The sequence below is a fragment of the Choloepus didactylus genome, chromosome 8, assembly GCF_015220235.1.
Source record: "Choloepus didactylus isolate mChoDid1 chromosome 8, mChoDid1.pri, whole genome shotgun sequence".
NCBI lineage: Eukaryota > Metazoa > Chordata > Mammalia > Pilosa > Megalonychidae > Choloepus > Choloepus didactylus.
The window spans coordinates 88,638,170-88,659,817 of record NC_051314.1 but is presented as its reverse complement, the minus strand read 5'-3'; the positions used below and the strand labels follow the sequence as shown (position 1 = coordinate 88,659,817).

Genomic DNA, 21,648 nt, shown 5'->3' with positions numbered 1-21,648 from the left:
CCCAAATCAAAAGATCAGAGGAGACAGTACTTGGAGCAATTAATCAAAGAACTAAAGACAAACAACAAGAGCATGGCACAGGATATAAAGGACATGAAGAAGACCCTAGAAGAGCAGAAAGAAGAAACTGCAAGAGTAAATAAAAAAATAGATGATCTTATGGAAATAAAAGAAACTGCTGACCAAATTAAAAAGATTCTGGATACTCACAGTACAAGACTAGAGGAAGCCTAACAACGAATCAGTGACCTTGAGGGCCACAGAATGGAAAATGAAAGAACAAAAGAAAGAATGGTGGAAAAATAAAAAAAATCAAAATGGACCTCAGGGATATGATAGATACAATAAAATGTCCAAATTTAAGACTCATTGGTGTCCCAGAAGGGGAAGAAAAGGGTAAAAGTCTAGAAAGAGCATTCAAAGAAATTGTTGGGGAAAACTTCCCCAACCTTCTACACAATATAAATACACAAAGCATAAATGCCCAATGAACTCCAAATAGAATAAATCCAAATAAACCCACTCCAAGACATATTCTGATCAGACTGTCAAATCCTGAAGAGAAGGAACAAGTTCTGAAAGCAGCAAGAGAAAAGCAATTCACCACATACAAAGGTAACAACATAAGACTAAGTAGTGACTACTCAGCAGCCACCATGGAGGCAAGAAGGCAGCGGCATGACATATTTAACATTCTGAGAGAGAAAAATTTCCAAACCAAGAATACTTTATCCAGCAAAGCTCTCCTTCAAATTTGAGGGAGAGCTTAAATTTTCAAAGACAAACAAACGCTGACAGATTTTGCTAATAAAAGACCTGCCCTACTTCAGATACTAAAGGGAGTCCTACCGACAGAGAAACAAAGAAAGGAGAGAGAGAAATAGAGAAAGATTCAGTACTAAAGAGATTCAATATTGGTTCATTAAAGGACAATAAGAGAGAGAGGGAAAAAATATATCTGACAAACATAAACCAAAGGATAGGATGGCTGATTCAAGAAATGCCTTCACAGTAATAATGTTGAATGTAAATCGATTCAATTCCCCATTAAAAGATATAGATTGGCAGAATGGATAAAAAAATATGAACCATCAATATGTTGCATGCAAGACACTCATCGCAGATAGAGGGACACAAAGAAATTGAAAGTGAAAGGACGGAAAAAATATTTCATGCAAGCTACAGCCAAAAGAAAGCAGGAGTAGCAATACTGTCTCAGATAAAATATACTTTAAATGCAAGGATGTTATGAGACAAAGAAGGCCACTACATACTAATAAAAGGGGCAATTCAATGAGAAGAAATAAGAATCATAAATGTTTATGCAACCAATCATGGTGCCACAAAATAAATGAGACAAACACTGGCAAAACTAAAAGAAGCAATGGATGTTTCCACAATAATTGTGGGAGACTTTAACACATCACTCTCTCCTATACATAGATAACCAGACAGAGGACCAATAAGAAATTGAGAACCTAAACAATGTGATAAATGAATCTGATTTAATAGACATATATAGAATATTACATCCCAAATCACCAGGATACACATTATTCTCTAGTGATCACAGAACTTTCTCCAGAATAGACCACATGCTGGAACATAAAACAAGCCTCAATAAATTAAAAAAAATTTTGAAATTATTCAAAGCACATTCTCTGACCACAATGAAATACAATTAGAAGTTAATAACCATCAGAGACTTAGAAAATTCACAAACACCTGGAGGTTAAACAACACATTCCTAAAATAACTGGTTTATAATGTAGAATGTAGGGGAACTAGCGATAGAGAGCAATTAATGAAGGGGGAAAGATAACCCAATAAGAACAGATAGGCTATCGTGGGTAAATTTAATGTTCTAGGAATACCCAGGAATGACTATGGTTTGTTAATTTCTGATGGGTATGGTAGGAACAAGTTCACAGAACATGTTGAAAGTAAAGTAGTTATTTTAGATTAGTTGTCTTTTTCTTACTCCCTTGTTATGGTTGGTTTGAAATGTTTTTTTACTGTATATCTTTAAAAAAACTTTTTTATATAGTTAATTAAAAAAAAAAGTTAGTTAAAAACAAAATGAAAAAAATATGCAGAGCCCCCTTGAGGAGCTGGTGGAGAATGCAGGGGTGTTGGGCTTCCCCACCTTGATGGTTGCTGATGTGCTAACAGACATAGGGGACTGGTGGTTTGATGGGCTGAGCCTCTATCATGGGACTTGCCCTTGACAAGACTGTTGCTGCAAAGGAGAGGCTAGGCCTGCCTGTAATTGTGTCTAAGAGCCTCCTCCCGAATGCCTCTTTGTTGCTCAGATGTGGCCCTCTCTCTCTAGCTAAGGCAACTTGGCAGGTGAAATCACTGCCCTCCCCTCTATGTGGGATCTGACACCCAGGGGAGTGAATCTACCTGGCAATGTGGAATATGACTCCAGGGAGGAATCTAGACCCAGCATCGTGGGATAGAGAGTATCTTCTTGACCAAAAGGGGAATGTGAAAGGAAACAAAATAAGCTTCAGTGGCAGAGAGATTCCAAAAGGAGCCGAGAGGTCACTCGGGTGGGCACTCTTATGCACAATATAGACAACCTTTTTTAGGTTCTAATGAATTGGAATAGCTAGCAGTAAATAGCTGAAACTATCAAACTACAACCCAGAACCCATGAATCTTGTAGACGAGTGTATAAAAATGTAGGATATGAGGGGTGACAATGTGATTCAGAAAGCCATATGGACCACACTCCCCTTTGTCCAGTTTATGGATGGATGGAAGAGAAAAAAAAAAGGGGGGGGGGTGAGGAGGAAGGCACTCAGTGTTCTTTTTCACTTTGGTTGTTCTTTTTCACTCTGGTTTTTATTTTTATTGTTTTTGTGTGTGTGGTAATGAAAATGTCAAAAATTAATTTTGGTGACGAATGCACAACTATATAATGATACTGTAAACAACTGAATGTACGCTTTGTTTTGTATGACTGCATGGTATGTGAATACATCTCAATAAAAATGAAAAAGAAAACTGGGTAAATATAAGGTAGAAATCTAAAGTTTGAAAAAAAAAACAACTGGCAGAATCTATGGAAATGAAAAGCACAACACAAGAGATGAAAAACACAATGGAAACATACAACAGCAGATTTCAAGAGGAAGAAGAAAACCGTCAGGAACTAGAGAACAAGACACATGAAATCCTACACACAAATGAACAGATAGGCAAAACAATGGAAAAATATGAGCAACGTCTCAGGGAACTGAATGAAACACGAAGCGCATGAACATACATGTCATGGGTGTCTGAGAAGGAGAAGAGAAGGGAAAAGGTGCAGAAGCAATAATAGAGGAAATAATCAATAAAAATTTCCCATCTCTTATGAAAGACATAAAAGTACAGATCCAAGAAAAGCAGCATACCCAAAACAGAATAGAGCTGAATAGACCTACGCCAAGATACTTAATAATCAGATTATCAAACTTCAAAGCAAAGAGACAATTCTGAAATTGGCAAGAGAAAAGTGATCCATCACATACAAGGAAAGCTTGATAAGACTATGAGTGGATTTCTCAGTAGAAACCATGGAGGCAAGAAGGAAGTGGTGTGATATATTTAAGATACTGAAAGAGAAAAACCACCAACCAAGAATCCTATATCTGGCAAAACTGTCCTTCAAATGTGAGGGAGAGTTTAAAATACTCTCTGACAAACAGACAATGAGAGAGTTTGTAAACAAGATACCTGCTCTACAGGAAATACTAAAGGCAGCACTACAGACAGATAGGAAAAGACAGGAGTGAGGTTTGGATCACAATTTTGGGTGATGGTAGCACAACAATGTAAGTACACTGAACAAAGATGACTATGTGTATGGTTAAAAGAGGAAGGTTAGGAGCATATGGGACACCAGAAGGAAAGAGGAAAGATAAAGTCTGGGAGTGTGTAACTCAGTAAAATGTAGAGTGCTCAAAAACTGTTATAAAATGTACAAATATGTTTTTACATGAGGGAGAACAAATGAATGCCAACCTTGCAAGGTGTTAAAAATGGGGTGGTATTGGGGAAAAAATACAACCAATGCAAACTAGAGACTACAGTTAACAGAAACATTGTATTATGCTTCATTTAATGTAAAAAAGGCAATACACCAAAGCTAAATGCCTATAAGAAAGGATATTAGGGAGGGGTATGGGACTCTTGGCACTGATGATGTGGTCTGACTCTTTTATTCTACTTTAGTTTAATTCTATCTTTCCTTTTGTGCCTGTTAGCTATCATTTATTCCCCCTTTCTTTTTCTTTTGTCTACCTTCTTTGACTCTTCCCCCTTCTTTGTGGAAGAAATGGAGATGTCCTTATATAGATAGTGGTGATGGTGGTGAATGCATAAATATGTGATTATACAGGGAACCATCGATTGTTTACTTAAGACAGAATGTATGGTGTGTGAACAAAACAGTCTTAAAAAAAATGGGTTGATGAAGAAACCTTAAGTGCACTATACTGAGTGAAATAAGTCAGACACAAAAGGACAAATATTGTATGGTCTCATTGATATGAAATAATTATAATATGTAAACTCACAGACATGAAACACAGGTTACCAGGATATAGAACGAGGTTAAAGAATGGGGAATGCTTGCTTATTATGAGCAGAATGTTTAACTAGGTGGAACTTAAGTGTTTTGAAATGGACAGAGGTGACAGTAGCACATTATTGTGAGAACAACTAACAGTGCTGAATGGTGTGTGAATGTGGTAGAAAGGGGAAGCACAGAGTCATGTATGTCACCAGAAGGAAAGTTGGAGGTCACTATAATAGGAATGTGTGAAACAGTGAATCTTGTGGACAATGTCTGTGATTAACTATACAAATATCAGAAATCACTTTCATGAACTAGAACAAATGTATGACACTATAACTAGAAGTTAATAATAGAGGGGCATATAGGGAAAAATATACTTATTGCAAACTATGTATTACAGTTAGTAGTATTTTAACATTCTTTCATCAACAGTAACAAATGTACTATACCAATACTAAGAGTCAATAATGAAGGGGGGTTTTAGGGGTATGGGAGGATTTGAGTTTTCTTTTGTTTTTATTTCTCTTCTGGAGTAACGAAAATGTTCTAAAAATTGAAAAAAAAATTAATTGTGGTGATGGATGCACAGCTGTGTGATGGTACCATGGGCAACTGATTGTGCACTTTGGATGACTGTATGGTATGTGGGCAATCTCAATAAAATTGAATCAAAAAAAGAAAAAAGAAAGCCCAAAGAAGTCCTCTCCTCAGGATCATTATCACAGAATCTCAAAGTAGGAAGGGATTCTAGAAGTTGTCCAATCCAATTTCTGGGGAATTATTTACTCTTGCAATGTCTTCTTTATGCTCTTCTAGGGTCTTCTTTATGTTGCTTATATCCTGGGCCACAGTCTTCTTCATGTCCTTTAAATCCTTTGCCATGTTTTCATTCCTCGATTGTAGCTCTTTGATTAATTCTGCCAAGTACTGAGTCTCTTCTGATATCTTGATTTGTGTGTTTGGAGTTGGATTCTCCATATCGTCTGGTTTTATCATATGCATTAAGATTTTCTGTTGTTTTTGGCCTCTTGGCATTTGCTTTGCTTGACAGGGTTCTTTCAAGTTGTAAAAAACAAGACACCAATCTAATTTTTCAGAAACACAGTTTGGTGACATACATTTTCTCTAACTAACCAGCAGATGGTGTCTGTGAGTCACCTATACCCCTCAAGTCAGTTCTCAACCTTGTTCCCACGGTGTGTGGGGAAATGATTGTTGTGGGGTTCAGCTGGAGAACTCAGATTGGGTGTGTTGCTGGAGCCGTCCACCCTGACTGTGGGGCGTGTGTACAGGTGGCCAGGGAGGAAGGGCAGCTTTAATATTCAAATCCCCCAGGTTCCCGGAGATGCAAGGCCGCCGCAAGAGTCTAAGCCTTCATTTCATGTCAGCCCCAGACCCTCTCTTGCTGTCCCACAAACCACCAGACTTGGCGTAGTGTCCCTTGGTTCTCTGAGGGGGTCCCCCCTCCCAGCCGCGATCCTCCAGGAGCTCTACCGAGGGAATGCTGTGCTACGTCACAAGTGTGCGCTATCCCTCAAGGGAAGCCCCGGGCCGCCGGACCGTGCAGCGGCGCTCTCAGCCTGATGCAAAGATGTCCAAACGGGGCATCTCAACCCCCTCAACTCGCACAGTTCCTCCTTCCCAGCTCTGGGACAACTGGCGGGGCTCTGGGCTGTGGGCACAGCCCCGGGCAGGAGTTTATCCAGCCCTCTGGGGAGCCAGCTGCTAGCCGCGGGGTTTCTTTCAGCTTCCGGCTCTCCCCTCCGTTCCCCTGGCCCTGAGGGTATCTGCAGTGGACTATCCTCCAGGCCAGACACCGAGAGGCCGGACCAGCCCCCTCTTGCTGTGTTTTACTGAGTGGTTCCCATTTCCGCAGCTGCAGCCGCTCCTGGGTTTTTCCCTTTTTTTTTTTTTTTTTTAGAAGAGCCAGTCAGTCTCCAAACGCCAAGCCCTGGCTTCCCCTCACCACCACATGGCTGTGGGTCTTCCAGTCAGCTTACTCACTCGTTTCAGAATGCAGACTCCCGGTTTCTCCAAGTATACGGCCCCTGTGATACTAGCAGACCTTGTCCAGCTGGCGCATCACTGTAACCGGTATTCTGGTTCACTTTCTGGTTTTTATCTAGTGTTTTCCACGGAGGTGTTTTTTTGCCCTGTCTCACCTAGCCGCCATCTTAGTTTCTCCTCTCTGGGAAATTAATAGGCAACTTCTAGTACTGACACCCATTTAAAAATATTTAATTTTGGTTCTTGATTATGACAGGTGCAGAAAAGGAGACGACCCTGTACTTCACTATTGCCTCAGGATAATCTTGATAGAAGGGCTACACACTGAGATAAGAGTACCAGCCAACACAGAGCTAAAATGCAAAGACTGTGAAAAGTGTTTCATGCATTGGTTTGTTTGGTTTTGTTAGCTCCTGGCACTCAAGGAAATCTGTCAGCTCAGGGATGAAATCTCAGAATTAACACTCTAAAATATTAAACTGTACAGTATACAACAAAAGATCACAAGATGAACAAAGAAACAGGAAATGATGGCCCATACAAAGGAACAAGATAAAAGCCCCAAAGCTGTCAATGAAGAGAGCCAGACTTTGGACATATCGGACAAAGATTTTTAAAAAATGATCCTCAATATGCTCAAGGAGATAAAGGAAAACACAGAGAAAGAACTAAGGGATATCAGAAAACAATTAATGAACAATATGAGAATCTCAATAAAGAGAAAGAAATTTTTAAAAGGAACGAAACAGAAATGCTGGAGTTGAAGACCATGATGACTGAAATGCAATATCAGAGGGTTTCAACAACATTATTGGAGCTGGTAGAAGAAGGAATCAGTGAATTCAAAGACAGCGGAATTGAAATGACTCAAGCTGAGGAGCAGAAACAAAAAAGAATTAAAAAAGCAAACAGCGTAAGAGACCTGTGGGATACCATTAAGCATATCAATATACACACTATGGGAATCCCAGAAGGAGAAGGAAGAGACAAAGGAGCAGAAGGAATATTCAAAAAAATAATATTCAGAGAAAACTTCCCTAATTTAACAAAAGAGATGAATACACACATTCAAGAAGTCCAATGAACCTCAAACAGGATAAACTTGAAGAAAGCCATGCTCAGACACATAGTAGTCAAACAGCCAAATGTCAAAGACAAGAAGAGAGTACTGAAAGTTGCAAGAGAAAAGCAACAGGTTTTGTAAAATGGAGTCTCAATAAAATTAAATTCCTATTTCTTGTCAGACACCACAGAGGCAAGAAGGCAATGGGGACAAAATATTATAATGTGCTTAAAGAAAACAACTGCCAACCAAGAATCTGTCTTTAAAAAATGAGGCAGAGATTAAGACATTTCAGGTAAATAAAAGCTGCAGGAATTCATCAAAACAAGAACCAGCCAACAAACAATGCTAAAGGGAGTTCTTCTGACTGAAAGGACAGTAGACAGTGGATCAACATGGCAGAAAAAAACAGACTTCCAGTAAAGTAGGGCTAATTATAAGTGCCAGTACCACTCTATTGTATTTTTTGGTATGTAATTCCACTTTTTACTTCTTACAGATTATAAAATGCAAATGCATAAAAAATAATAATAAATCTATAGTTTGAGGTATACACATTACGATATAATTTGCAACAAGTACAAAATAAGTGGGGGGCAGAGGGGTATAGGAACAATGTATGTGTACGCTACTGAAGTTATGCTGGTATCAAATCAAACATGATTGTTATAGATTTAGGATGTTAAATTTAAGCCCCATGGTAACCACAAATAAAATATATGAAAAATATATACAGAAAGAAATGAGAAGGGACTCAAAATGGTACAATACAAAGACCCAAATAAATACGGAAGTAGGCATTAATGGAAAAATTAAGGTTCAAAAAAGGTATAAGACAAAATAGTAAAATGGCAGGAAAAAGTACTGCATTATCAGGAGTTATTTTAAATGTAAATAGGTTAAACTCTGCAGTCAAAAGGTAGAGATTGGCAGACTGGATTAAAAACTATGACCCAAATATACGGCTATATACAAAAGACTCACCTTAAATTCAAAGACACAGAGATTGAAAGTGAAAGCATGAAAAAATATACACAATGCACATAGTAACCAAAAAAGAGCTGAGGTAGCTATCTTAATATCAGATAAAACAGACTGGAGTAAAAAAACTGTTATGATGGCCAATAGGGTCACTATATACTAATAAAAGGGTCAATTCAACAAGAGGACATAATGATTATAAATATATTTCCACCTAATGGCAGAGCACCAAAATCTATGACTCAAATATTAACATATTTGAAGGAAGAAATAGACAGTTCTAAATCAACCATAGACTTCAGTACATCACTTTCAATAATGGAACAGAACATCTAGATGGAAGATCATGAGGAAATAAAAGACTTAAAAGATTCTATAAACCAACTAGACCTAACAGACATACAGAACACTTCACCCAACAGCAGCAGAATACACATTCTTCTCTAGTTGCACATGGATCATTCTCCAGCAGAGATCATATGCTAAGCCACAAAACAAGTCTCAATAAATAAAAAATTATTGAAATCACACAATGTATCTTCTTGGATCATAAAGGAATGAAGCTAGAATTCGATAACTGAGAGAAACAGAAAATTCACAAACGTGGAATTTAAAGAACACTCCTAAACAACTTATGAGTCGCAAGGAGAAATCTCAGAAGAAATTAGGAAATATCTTGAGACAAATGAACAAAAAAAACAACAACACAATATACTAAAACTTAAGGGATTCAGCAAAGGCTGAAATTTATATCTCTAAATGTTTACACTGCAAAAGAAGACCTCAAATCAGAGATCTAACCTGGTTACTGGAGGATCTAGTAAAGAAGAGCAAACTAAATTCAAAGCAACCAGAAGGAAGAAAATAACAAAGTTTAGAGTGGAAATTAATGAAATAGAGAATTTTAAAAAAATAGTGAGAATCAATGAAACCAAAAGTTAGTTCTTTGAAAACATTAATAAAATCAACAAACCTTTAGCTAGACAAAAAAAGAAAAAAAGAGAGGGGATACAAATAACTAAAATAAGAAATGAAATGCAGGACATTACTACTGACCCTACAGAAATAAAAAGGATTATAAAAAGATACTATGAAAAACTGTACACCAACAAATTAGATAACCTATATGAAATGGACAAATTCAAGAAACATACAAACTACTTACAATGAATCAAGAAGAAATAGACAGATGACCTCAACAGACCAATAACTAGTGAAGAGTTTGAATCAGTAATCAAAAACCTCCCAACAAAGAAAAGTGCAGGACCAAATGGTTTCACTGGCGAATTTTACCAAACATTCAAGAAGAATTAACGCCTGCTCAAACTTCCCCCCAAAATTGAAGAGAAACCTTCCCTAACTCATTCAATAGGCCAACATCACCCTCATACCAAAGCCAGATAAAGATACCAAAAGAAAAGATAGACCAATATCTCTTGTGAATATAAATGCAAAAATCCTCAACAAATTGAATCTAACAGCATATTAAAAGAATTATAGAACATGACTGAGTGGGATTTACTTCAGGTATGCAAATAAGTCAATTAATAAAACAAAGGGTAAAAAACATATGATTATCTCAATTGACACAGAAAAGGCATTTGACAAAATCCAGCACTCTTTCTTGATAAAAACCTTAGAGAACTATAAATAGATAGAAACTTTCTCAACACGATAAAGGGCATGCATGAAAAATCCACAGGTAACATTACACTTAATGATGAAAGACAGTCACCACTGTTATTCAACATTGTACTGGAAGTTCTAGACAGAGCAATTAGGCAAGAAAAAGAATAAAAGGCATCTAAATTGGAAATGAAGAATTAGAATTTTCCTTATTTTCAGATAACACGATTCAATAGATAGAAAATCCTGAAAAATTCACAACAAAACTACTAGAGCTAATAAACAAATTCTGCAAAGTGGCAGGGTACAAGATTAACATACAAAAATCAGTAGTTTCTATACACTAATAATGAACAATCTGAAGAGGAAATCAAGAAAAATTCTACTTACAGTTTCAACTAAAAGAATTAAATAGCTAGGAATAACTCTAACAAAGGATGTAAAGGACTTGTACACAGAAAACTACAAAACACTGCTAAAAGAAATCAAAGAAGACCTAAATAAATGGAAGGACATTCTGTGTTCATGGATTGGAAGTAAATATCAATGCTACCCAAAGCGATTTACAGATTCAATGCAATTCCAATCAAAATTCCAACAGCCTTCTTTTCAGAGATGGAAAAGCCAGTTATAAAATTTATATGGAAGAGGAAGGACCCCAAATAGGCAATATCATCTTGAAAAAGAAAAATAAAGTTGGAGGTTCATACTTCCCAATTTTAAAACTTATGTGCCCACAATAATCAAACCAGCATGGTACTAGCCATGGAATCGGTATAAGTGTTCAGAAATAAATTGTCAAATCTAAAGCCAACTGATTTTTGACAAAAAGTGCCAAGGCCACTCAATGGGGAAAGAACAGTCTCTTCAACAAATGGTGCTGGGAAAACTGGATATCCATATGCAAAAGAATGAATATGGGTCCCTACCTCATATCATACACAAAAATCAACTCAAAGTGGATTAGATAATTAAATATAAGAACCCAAATGATAAAACTTCTAGAAGAAAACATAGGGACTCATCTTTGGGACCTTGTGTTAGGCAATGTTTTCTTAGACTTTACAACAAAAGCATGAGAAACAAAAGCAAAAGAGATAAATGGGACTTCATGAAAACGTAAAACTTTGTGCATTAAAGCACTTCATCATGGAAGTAAAAAGACGCGCTATAGAACAAGAGAAAATATTTGGAAACCACATATCCAATGTGCCAGTTTGGATGTATAATGTCCCCCAAATGCCATGTTCTCTAATGCCATCTTGTGGGGGAAGATGTATTAGTGCTGATTAGGTTGGAAGCTATTGATTATTTCCATGGAGATGTGACTCAATAAAGTGTGGGCAAGACCTTTGATTGGATAAGTTCCATGGAAATTAAATCACTGGAGCCATATAAAACAGCTGACAAACAGGAGGAGCTCAGAGCTGCAACTTACAGAGACATTCTGAAGACGGCCGTTGAAAGCAAGAGTTTTGCTGACACTGAAGGTACTAGTGTCGAGTTTGCCCCAAGAGGCTGATACAGAGACATTTTGGAGAATGCCATTTTGAAACACAACCTGGGAGCAAGCAGACACCAGCCAAGTGTGTTCCCAGCTAACAGGGGTTTTCTGGATGCCAATGGCCTTTCTCCAGTGAAGGTATTCTATTGCTGATGCCTTTTACCTTGGACACTTTATGGCTTTAATACTGTAACTGTGTAACCAAATAAACCCCCTTTATAAAAGCCAATCCATCTCTGGTGTTTTGCAAATGGCAGCATTAACAAACCGAAACATCCAATAAGAGTTTAATATGCAGAATATATAAAGAAATCCTACAACTCAAAAACAAAAAGACAAACAATCCAAATTAAAAGTGGGCAAAAGAAGATTTGAATAGACATTTCTCCAAAGAAGACATACAAATGGCCAAAAAGCACATGAAAAGATGATCATTACCTACCATAGAAATGCAAATCAAAAGCATAATGAGATATCATTTCATACCCAGCTAGAATGGCTACTATTAAAAAAAAGGGATAATTACAAGTGTTGGAGAGGATATGCAGAAATAGGAACACTCATTCATTGTTGGTGGGAAGACAGTTTAGTGGTTCCTCAGAAGAATTACCATATTATTCAGCAATTCCACTTCTATGAATATACACAAACGAACTGAAAGAAAGGACTCAAACTGATATCTACACATGAATGTTCAGAGTGGCATTATTCACAATTGACAAAAGATGGAAGCAAGCCAAGTATCCATCAACCAATGAATGGATAAACAAAATGTGATACATACACACAATGGAATACTATTCAGCCATAAAAAGGAATGAAGTTCTGATACATGTGAAATAAGCCAGACATAAAAGGTCAATATATGATTTTACGGATAGGAAATAATTAGAATAAGCAAATTTATAGAGTAAAAAACTAAAATATACCAGGGACTGGGGTGGGGTAGGAAATGGGAAGTTAATGCTTATATTATACAGAGTTTCTATTTGGGATGATGGACAAGTTTTGGTAACAGATGGTGGGGATTGGTAGCACAACAATGTGAATGTAATTAACAGCAATGAATTAGATATCTGAATGTTGTTGTAAGAGGAAATTTCAGGTTGAATATATATTACTAGAAAAAATATAAAAACAAGAACACAGACAAGGAACCCTATCATAAAGTATGGACATAGTTAATGATTATAATATTCTTTCATCAGTTGTAACAAATATAGCACACTAATGTAAGGTGTTAATAATAGGGGGGTATATGAAGAATTATTTTCTACATGATTTGCTGTAAACCTACAACTTCTCTAATAAAAAAAAGATTAAAAAAGAGGAAGACTATGTCAGTCATCTATTTTGGAGAAAGCATTTAAAAATTCTATATAACTGACAAGAGATTTAAAAAGAAAGAACTGATTATTAATGAAAATATCTATTTGAGGGAAGAAGAATAGGATTAAAGAGAGGAGAAATAAGCTGCAAAAGAAAACTGAGAGTCCAGTACTGATAAACAGAATTAATTATTTTTAAATGGGTATCAATACCTAATAGCTTCTCAAGGGCAATAACTATGAAAATCTGAGAACTGTCTGTGGTACTTTGGAAAGTGTGCTTTTAAAAATAATTCTCATCACCATCATGAACATGTGAATTGACAGCTGCTTTCAAGGTTAACATTATTTTGAACTCAGAAGACAAGCACTCCCTTCAAAAGTTATGGGTAGGTATAGCAGGGATATGATAGACAAGGAATCTTTCCTTCCTCTCATTTCCCCTAAATAATGTAATTTCCATTAACACTGCTTGCTAAAAATCCAGACTCTCATGAGCCTAGGGAATGGAAAATACATCCTGATAAATGCTGCCTCTGTAACAGATTTATCTCACTTAGGTAACTAACTGCCACACCAAATAGCAGGAACTCAACTCTTATCCTACTCACTGCTGCCCCCAGAAGGTTTTGCATAATTTACAACAAGGGCTGCAGTAACATGAGAATAACTGACTGCCTTCGCTTCAGTAGGGGCAGGCAAAAAATGTCAAGAGACCACAGATGGTTCCATATCAAAAACACTTGATAAGTGGACATTTTTGATAGTCTTTTATTTTTATTTTTATTTTTGATTTGGTGAGCTCTTTTTTTCCCCCTATCATTTGATCCAATGTTTTAATAATATCCACTCAAAGAAGCAAGGGTTGTTTCTCCTAAAGTAAGACAGTATCAAACTGCCCTCTTTACCACTTGTCCTAGTTTGCTAATGCCGGAGAATGCAAAACACCAGAGATGGACAGGCTTTTATAAAACGGGGGTTTATTTCACTACACAGTTACAGTCTTAAGGCCACAAAGCATCCAAGGTAACACCTCAGCAATCGGGTACCTTCACCGGAGGACAGCCAGTGGTGTCCGGAAAACCTCTGTTAGCTAGGAAGGCAGCTGGCGTCTGCTCCAAAGCTCCGGCCTCAAAACGGCTTTCTCCCAGGACGTTCCTTTCTAGCAAGCTTGCTTCTCTTCAAAACATCACTCCCAGCTGCACTCTGTTTTCTACCCCCAAGTTAGCTCATTTATATAGCTCCACCGATCAAGGCCCACCCCAAATGGGCGGGGCCACGCCTCCATGGGAACATCTCATCAGAATCATCTCCCACAGCTGGGTGGGGGCACACTCCAAGCAAATCCAACCAGCACCAAAACTTCTGCCCCGCACAAGACCACAAAGATAATGGCATTTGGGGGACACAATACACTCAAACCAGCACATTCCACCCCCTGGAACCCAAAATGACATTATCTTTCCAAATACAAAATACATTCATTCCATCACAATACCACAAAAACTCAAATCATTTCAGTAACAAAAGTTAAGTACAAAATCCCATCAAAATCAATTTAGGCATGGTGGGTCCTAAGGCATACTTTTCCTTTAGCTTTGAATCTGTGGATTTAGAACAAGTTATATGCTTCCAATATACAAAGGAGGGACATTCATAGGATAAACATTCCCATTGCCATAAGGAGAAACAGTAAGGAAAACAGAGTTAACAGGAGCAAAACAGTTCCTAAAACCTGCAGGACAAACTCCATTAGATTTCAAAGTCTGAGAGTCATTTACAGAACGACGTTGCATCCTTGGGGCTTGAGAGAGCGGGAGTCTAACCCTTCCTAAGTGCCTTTGTGGCAGCCGTTTTCTCTCCAAATGCTTGGGTGAGTGCTCCAATATTTCCACACATTGGGGAGACCACCTTCTCGGCTCCACCCTCCTAAAACCTCGGGGCAGCTCCCGGATTCCCTTCCATCTCCGGGGCACAAGCTCAACCCCTTCAGAACAGTGTGGTGGCAGCCAGGCTCTCCTCAATTCCCTGGAAATGTGCTCCACCCTCTTTGGGACCTGAGGTGGCAAAACTCTTCCAGAGCATCGAGGCGGAAAGCCCGCCCTCGGCCTCCAGGGCAAACTCACCCTCTCCATGCATGTGGGCTGCTCCGCTCTCCCAGCCCGAGACCTCCTGACTCCAGACCTCAACCTCCATGGCTTTGTCTTTGAAGAGATTTTTCCTTTAATTTTTTCCTTGTCTGTCTCCTCCAGTCCAGACTGGCAATGGCTCTGTCTATAAAGATCTCGCAAAAATTCTGTTGGCTTTGCATGAAGCATGCAGGGGTCAAAGCCATCAGACAATAGGACTTTCCACAAATCCTTTCTGCTTAACTCCTTTTCCAATCTTGGCTTGTACTGAAATGGCGGCTGGCTTCCATGTTTGGTTACATCCTCATGTTGGGCTGTAGCTTCTGGGATTCCACCCCCTGGAAGCCTGTAATTTTCCAAGCCATCAACTTCTGGTTTCTTTGAACCCAAGGGTTCAGTTCTAAGTTTATCTCTCTCTGCTCGCATTTTACTATAAGCTGCAAGGAGAAGCCAGGATACGTCCTCCACACATAGTCTGGAGATCTCCTCAGCTAAGTATTCCAGGTTGTTGCTTCCAGATTCTTCCTTCCATCTCACACCAGGACTCAATTTTGCCAAATTCTGTGCCACTTTAAAACAAGGATCACCTTTCTTCCAGTTTGCAACAACACATTCATCATTTCTGCTCAAGTCCTCATCAGAAGTATCTTTAGAGTCTATATTTCCACAAACAGTCTCTTTAAAGCAGTTTTGGCCTTTTCTATCAAGCTCCTCACAACTCTTCCAGAAACTCCCCCTTATCCATTTAAAAAGCCATTCCAACATGTTTGGTATTTGCAAACTCAGCAGCAAAAGCACCCCACTTCTCTGGTACCAAAATCTGTTTTAGTTTGCTAATGCTGGAGAATGCAAAACACCAGAGATGGACAGGCTTTTATAAAACGGGGGTTTATTTCACTACACAGTTACAGTCTTAAGGCCACAAAGCATCCAAGGTAACACCTCAGCAATCGGGTACCTTCACCGGAGGACGGCCAGTGGTGTCTGGAAAACCTCTGTTAGCTAGGAAGGCAGCTGGTGTCTGCTCCAAAGCTCCGGCCTCAAAACGGCTTTCTCCCAGGACGTTCCTTTCTAGCAAGCTTGCTTCTCTTCAAAACATCACTCCCAGCTGCACTCTGTTTTCTCCCCCCAAGTTAGCTCATTTATATAGCTCCACCGATCAAGGCCCACCCCAAATGGGCGGGGCCACGCCTCCATGGAACATCTCCTCAGAATCATCTCCCACAGCTGTGTGGGGCACACTCCAAGCAAATCCAACCAGCACCAAAACTTCTGCCCCACACAAGACCACAAAGATAATGGCATTTGGGGGACACAATACACTCAAACCGGCACACCACTCTTGGTCAAAGAGATTATTCAGGGAGCGATGAGCTTCTGATACTGATATCTTAATAACTGGCCAGTGAGAAAGAGACAAGTGCTAGTCTGCTTGGTCCTGGAGAAAATCAGTAAGCTAGGAAAGACATATGACCCCAAAGTTCTATACACCTGACCCTAAGATAGGCAGTATGATATAATAGATAAGACACAATGCCTGGTTCTGAATCCCAGCTCTGCTACTTACTATCTATGTGACCTTGCAAGTTTCTTAATCTTTCTATGCTTCATTTCTTCACAAAATGCAGATGATAAAACTGCAGTATTTACCTCCAAGGGTGGTGAAGGTTACATGTGAAGTACACATAAAACATTTAGAATAGTACCTAGCATGAGGTACTCAATAGCCATTAGCCAATATTATTATTTGGAAGGTCCTAAGTATACGAGAACAGGATACGGGTATCTACACTATCTAGTGTTCACTATACCAAGCATAAAAAACTTCCATAGCTGTGGAGCTTGAGTGTGCCAGGATCAGGCCGGAATGCTCCTGATAAGCCCAAGAAAGGAGGTACTTAGGAAAAGATACACAACCCAGTCCTTTTTTACTGTGAAAACATCCTTTTGAAATAAAACAGGTTCCTACAGGTTTAGGAATAGGACAGATTAGATTACAGTGTAATTAGTATACATAAGAAAATAATTGGAAGTATGAGTGGAGAATCAGTTTCTTTTCCTCCAATACATCAAATATTTAATAATAATTCAACTTCTTCAATGTCAGTTTCTAAAAACTGGTATGAGTAGAGGGTATTTTAGAAAGCTTATCACTCATAACTTAAGTGACCTAGAACAAGTAGAGGTAGAAAGGGATGTAGAAATGGATTCCTATTTAGAAATCCCAAAGAATTCCTTCATGATGCAACATGGCCAACTAGTAAATGTTTGCTCAGAACATGTGCACTGCAGGGCAGGTACCTTAAAGAGAGTGAGAATACCAGTAAGTGAATGTCCTCTCCTTCACTGTCCAAATCTTTAACACAGTAAAAGGTAAACACAGTGGTTCTCAGACTTTAAAGTACATAAAAATCACCTGAGATGTTTGTTAAAAATCCATATGTCCCTTATACTTATTCAAGAGAATGGACAGGCCTGTGAGAGAGGTGATTCTGCTTCAGGTCATCCAAGAATCACAGTTGGAGAAAGAGTATGCTAATTCCTTGATTTAGTTTCCACTTACTGTTCACTTACTATTTCCAATGAAAAAATGGGTGCAAGATTACCTCATCATTGAGCCAGTTCAGGTGGTTTAGAGTTTGAATATCTTTGCGTGTAATGGTTAAGCGGAATGCTTCACTGAGAACTTCATCCTGGTTCCCATTACGAAATACATTCTTTATTTCTTTCTCCATTTCCTAGAGAACCAAAAGGTGTCAGAGAGAAAAAATTCATGGCTCCAGGCAAATGAAATTTCTTACCAAGCCCTATGCCATCCCTACACTATATTTATCACTAATCAACCGTTTACTTTACTTCTAACATTTTGGTTTCTATTCCTGCTTAGTAATCTCCCTGATTATTTTCTTCCATCCCATCTTGTCTTCCCTTCTCTTTTTCAGGACAACATGTAGGCCCTTTTTATATTACTTCTAAAGTCTGAAATAATCTTTGCTATCAAATTTGCTAAGTCCATGAAATGACCAAATTATATTTTATTTTTTATATCCCTGGTCCAAAGTTTTCCCTTATAAATAGAATACTTTCTTTCCCCAAAAGTAGTAAGGAAATAAAGGTAATGCCTTTAGACACTATTTTCCTAGGAAAAACATTTTGTTTCATTTTTTAAATGTAGAATATTGAATCCAGCACAACTATGATAATGTGTTATACCTACCAGTTATATTACAGTTTTACAAGCAGAAGTATGGATTAAGGAACAGATTATGTAAAAATGTACACAGACTTCTATGTATTTTACAAATTTTCTACAGTGGACCTTTGCTGCTTTAAAAATAAAAAATCAACAACAAAAAAACCCTGAGCTTACTATTTCATGTCAAAATATAATATACGCACATTAAATGCACATGAGCTGCTGGTGGTTCCTCAAAAATTTGAACATAGAACTACCATATGACCTGGCAATCCCACTTCTAGATATACAACCAAAAGAATTAAAAGCAGAGATTCAAACAGATATTTGTACTCCAATGTTCATAGCATATTATTCACAATATCCAAAAGGTAGAAGCAACCCAAGTGTACCTCAAGTGATGAACTGATAAAATGCGGTATATATGTACAATGAAATACTTGGCTGTAAGAAGGAATGATGTTCTGATACATGCTACAACATGAATGAACCTTGAAGATACATGGTGACTGAAATAAGAAAAACACATAAGGACAGAAATTGGATAATTCTACTTACATGAAATAAGCAGAAAATGCAAATCATTAAGACAGAAAGTAGAGTATAGGTTACCAGGGACAGGGGGGTGGGAGAGTGGGGTTGATGAGGGGAAAAGGGGAATTAATGGATGCAGGGTTTCTTTTTGGGATGATACAAAAATTTTGGTAATGTACTGCAGTGATGGCAGCACAACACTGAGAATGAGATAAATCCCACTGAACTGTATATGCTTGGGAGTGGCTGAGACAGGAAATTTTGTTGTACATATGTTACCACAATTGGAAAAAAAAGAGAAACTGAAGAGACAATGACAATTAAATACAACAGAAGATCCTAGACTGGATCTAATAATGGAGGAGAAAATGTTCAAAAGGATGTTATTGGGACAACTGAAAGAAGTGGAATATAGACCGTATATCAATGCTAAATTTCTTGAACTGATGACTGTACTTAATATGGTTAAATAAGTGGATATCCTTGTTCTTAGGAAATATACATGTAAGTATTAAGTGTTAAAGAAGCAAGATGTATACCAACTACTTTCAAATGTTTATAAAACAGAATAGAAAGAAAGGGAGGAAGGAAGGAAGGAAGGAAAGGAAGGAAAGGAAGGAAAGGAAGGAAGGAAGGAAGGAAGGGAGGGAGGAAGAGTTAGAGAGAACGAATTGGCAAACGTTACAAGTTGGGAAATATGGGTATCTGCATAGGGGGTACAATGAACAGGTTCTCTGTATTGTTTTTGTGTTACTTTTGCAATTTTCCTGTTAGCTTCAAATTATTTCAAAATAAAACATTTTATAAATGAAAAAAAAAATACACATGAAATGCAAATCTACTAAAGGTCTTTTTACCAAAGTCACTAAAAACCGCCATAATTCTTCCATCAATTTTCAATTATCCCATAAAAATACAGTCAAGAGCAGTATGTAATACAAATGAAAGCAGGGGTATTCAATAAAATTTTGTTTGAAATTTGTCCAAAGCATTCTTTCTAATACAGGAATTCATTTCTTGCTAGTGTAGGAATTTATAGTATGTAACTTACCTCTGTAATTTCAGGAAATTCATCTTCACTATCAGCTAATTTATGGCTTTTTTTTTCTGTTTCTTGGGGGACTGTGACAGGGATCTCCTTTTCAAGAGGTACACGAAGATGTAATTCTACCGAATCATGTACTGAATATTCCTGTTCCTGCAATCTCTGAAACACAGAACTTCAGAATAAGCGGGATGAAGGAATCTATTTGCATTATATACAGTGAGTAGCATTGGTTGGCCAGATGAAGAAAGTGTATCGCTTATCATACAACGCTATAACTACCACACAATTTTGCAATCCCACATCCAGGCAACCTCCCAAAAGTTTCAACTTGAAGGTGCTATTTTAATTATATTTCAATATTTTACCTGATTTTGAAGCTGTAATGCCAGTGCTTTCTGCTCTTCAATCTGGCGCAATCTCTCACGTGCTCGAGAGTCATAAACGCTAGTTCTAGGAAATGAAAAGGAAAGTAAAACAAATGTAGACCAGCCTCTTAACATCAAGCACACTATTGATGCAGAATGAGCATTAAATATAAAACCTACGTATAGAAAGTCTAAAATTCTTACACTCATTTATCTCAAACATTTACATTTTAAGACACAGAGTTTAACCACATATTATTGAAATCATCCTATGATTTTTACTGAAAAGTTGACTGCTACACATGAACAAATTAATTTTATGGATATTTATAATCATGTAGTTCTTTTCTGAAAATGCTTCTAAGACAATGGAGAAAAGGAAACTTCATTTTGGAAATCCAAAAATGGAAATGAGCCCCAAAGGTTAACGTAATACAGGAGAAGATACCATTGAGATTTTAAATCAAATACTGTAGTTACGATAGAAGAGAATAAATATAGGTTTATTAAAAGAAAAAAAAATTAACAAGACCAGGGAGTCTAGATAACTCAAAGTCAGTTTTGAAACCTGGGTAGTAAAACTTCCAATGATCTTGCAAACTCCAGACATATGAATTATTCAATAAATCAGTTTTACTAATGCAGCAATTAGGGCATTTGTAATAGAGGCATAGCTAACTTTGAAGTATTTTTCCAATTCAATTTGGCTTTACCAATTGTTATAGAATTAGTAAACCTAACATACAAATGTCCCCAATAGAATTTTAAAGACCCAACAACTTGGAAGTATAAATAGGCAATACTTACTGACTAAAAATTAGCACTGTGATTGGTTAATTGTTTGATTTCTTCTAAGTGAAAATAAAGTGAGCAAGAAGGAAAAATGATACCAAAAAAATAACTTACAATTCTTTGATCCACAGCTCTGCCTGGAAAAAAGTAGGACTACAAGCGGGAAAAGAAAAATGTGACAAATGAGCAGAAGACATAAAATACAAATATTTTCACTAACAAAAGCAATCATTTTAAAGTTCAGAGAGAAATTAAGTTTAGCATAGCTCCCTACATGCATTAGACACCAACATTATCTGAAAGAGCCTATCACTTCTCAAGATAATATATTAAGCTAGAATTTTACCCAAATGGTTCACATTGACAGATTTATTAACGATTTAATTAAATCTTATGGGTTCTTGAACAACTTCCTGTCAGTCTACTTGAATCAAAATGTATTCATCCAAATCATAGTAGAGACTGAAAATCCCCACCTACGGAATAGTTGAGATGAAACTAAGGA

General features: G+C 37.5%; 1 protein-coding gene across 2 annotated transcripts in view; it reads right to left on the bottom strand.

Moving 5' to 3' along the window:
* Positions 1-21,648, bottom strand: part of SENP1 (SUMO specific peptidase 1) — a 110,822-nt gene that overhangs the window by 21,119 nt on the left and 68,055 nt on the right. For both annotated transcript variants that reach the window (XM_037846393.1, XM_037846394.1), the window contains 4 exons: positions 21,258-21,296; positions 20,352-20,436; positions 19,990-20,145; positions 17,815-17,946 (listed from right to left, as the gene is read on the bottom strand). In XM_037846393.1, coding sequence (XP_037702321.1) covers positions 17,815-17,946; positions 19,990-20,145; positions 20,352-20,436; positions 21,258-21,296 — 412 coding nt within the window. The remainder of the gene's footprint in view (positions 1-17,814; positions 17,947-19,989; positions 20,146-20,351; positions 20,437-21,257; positions 21,297-21,648) is intronic.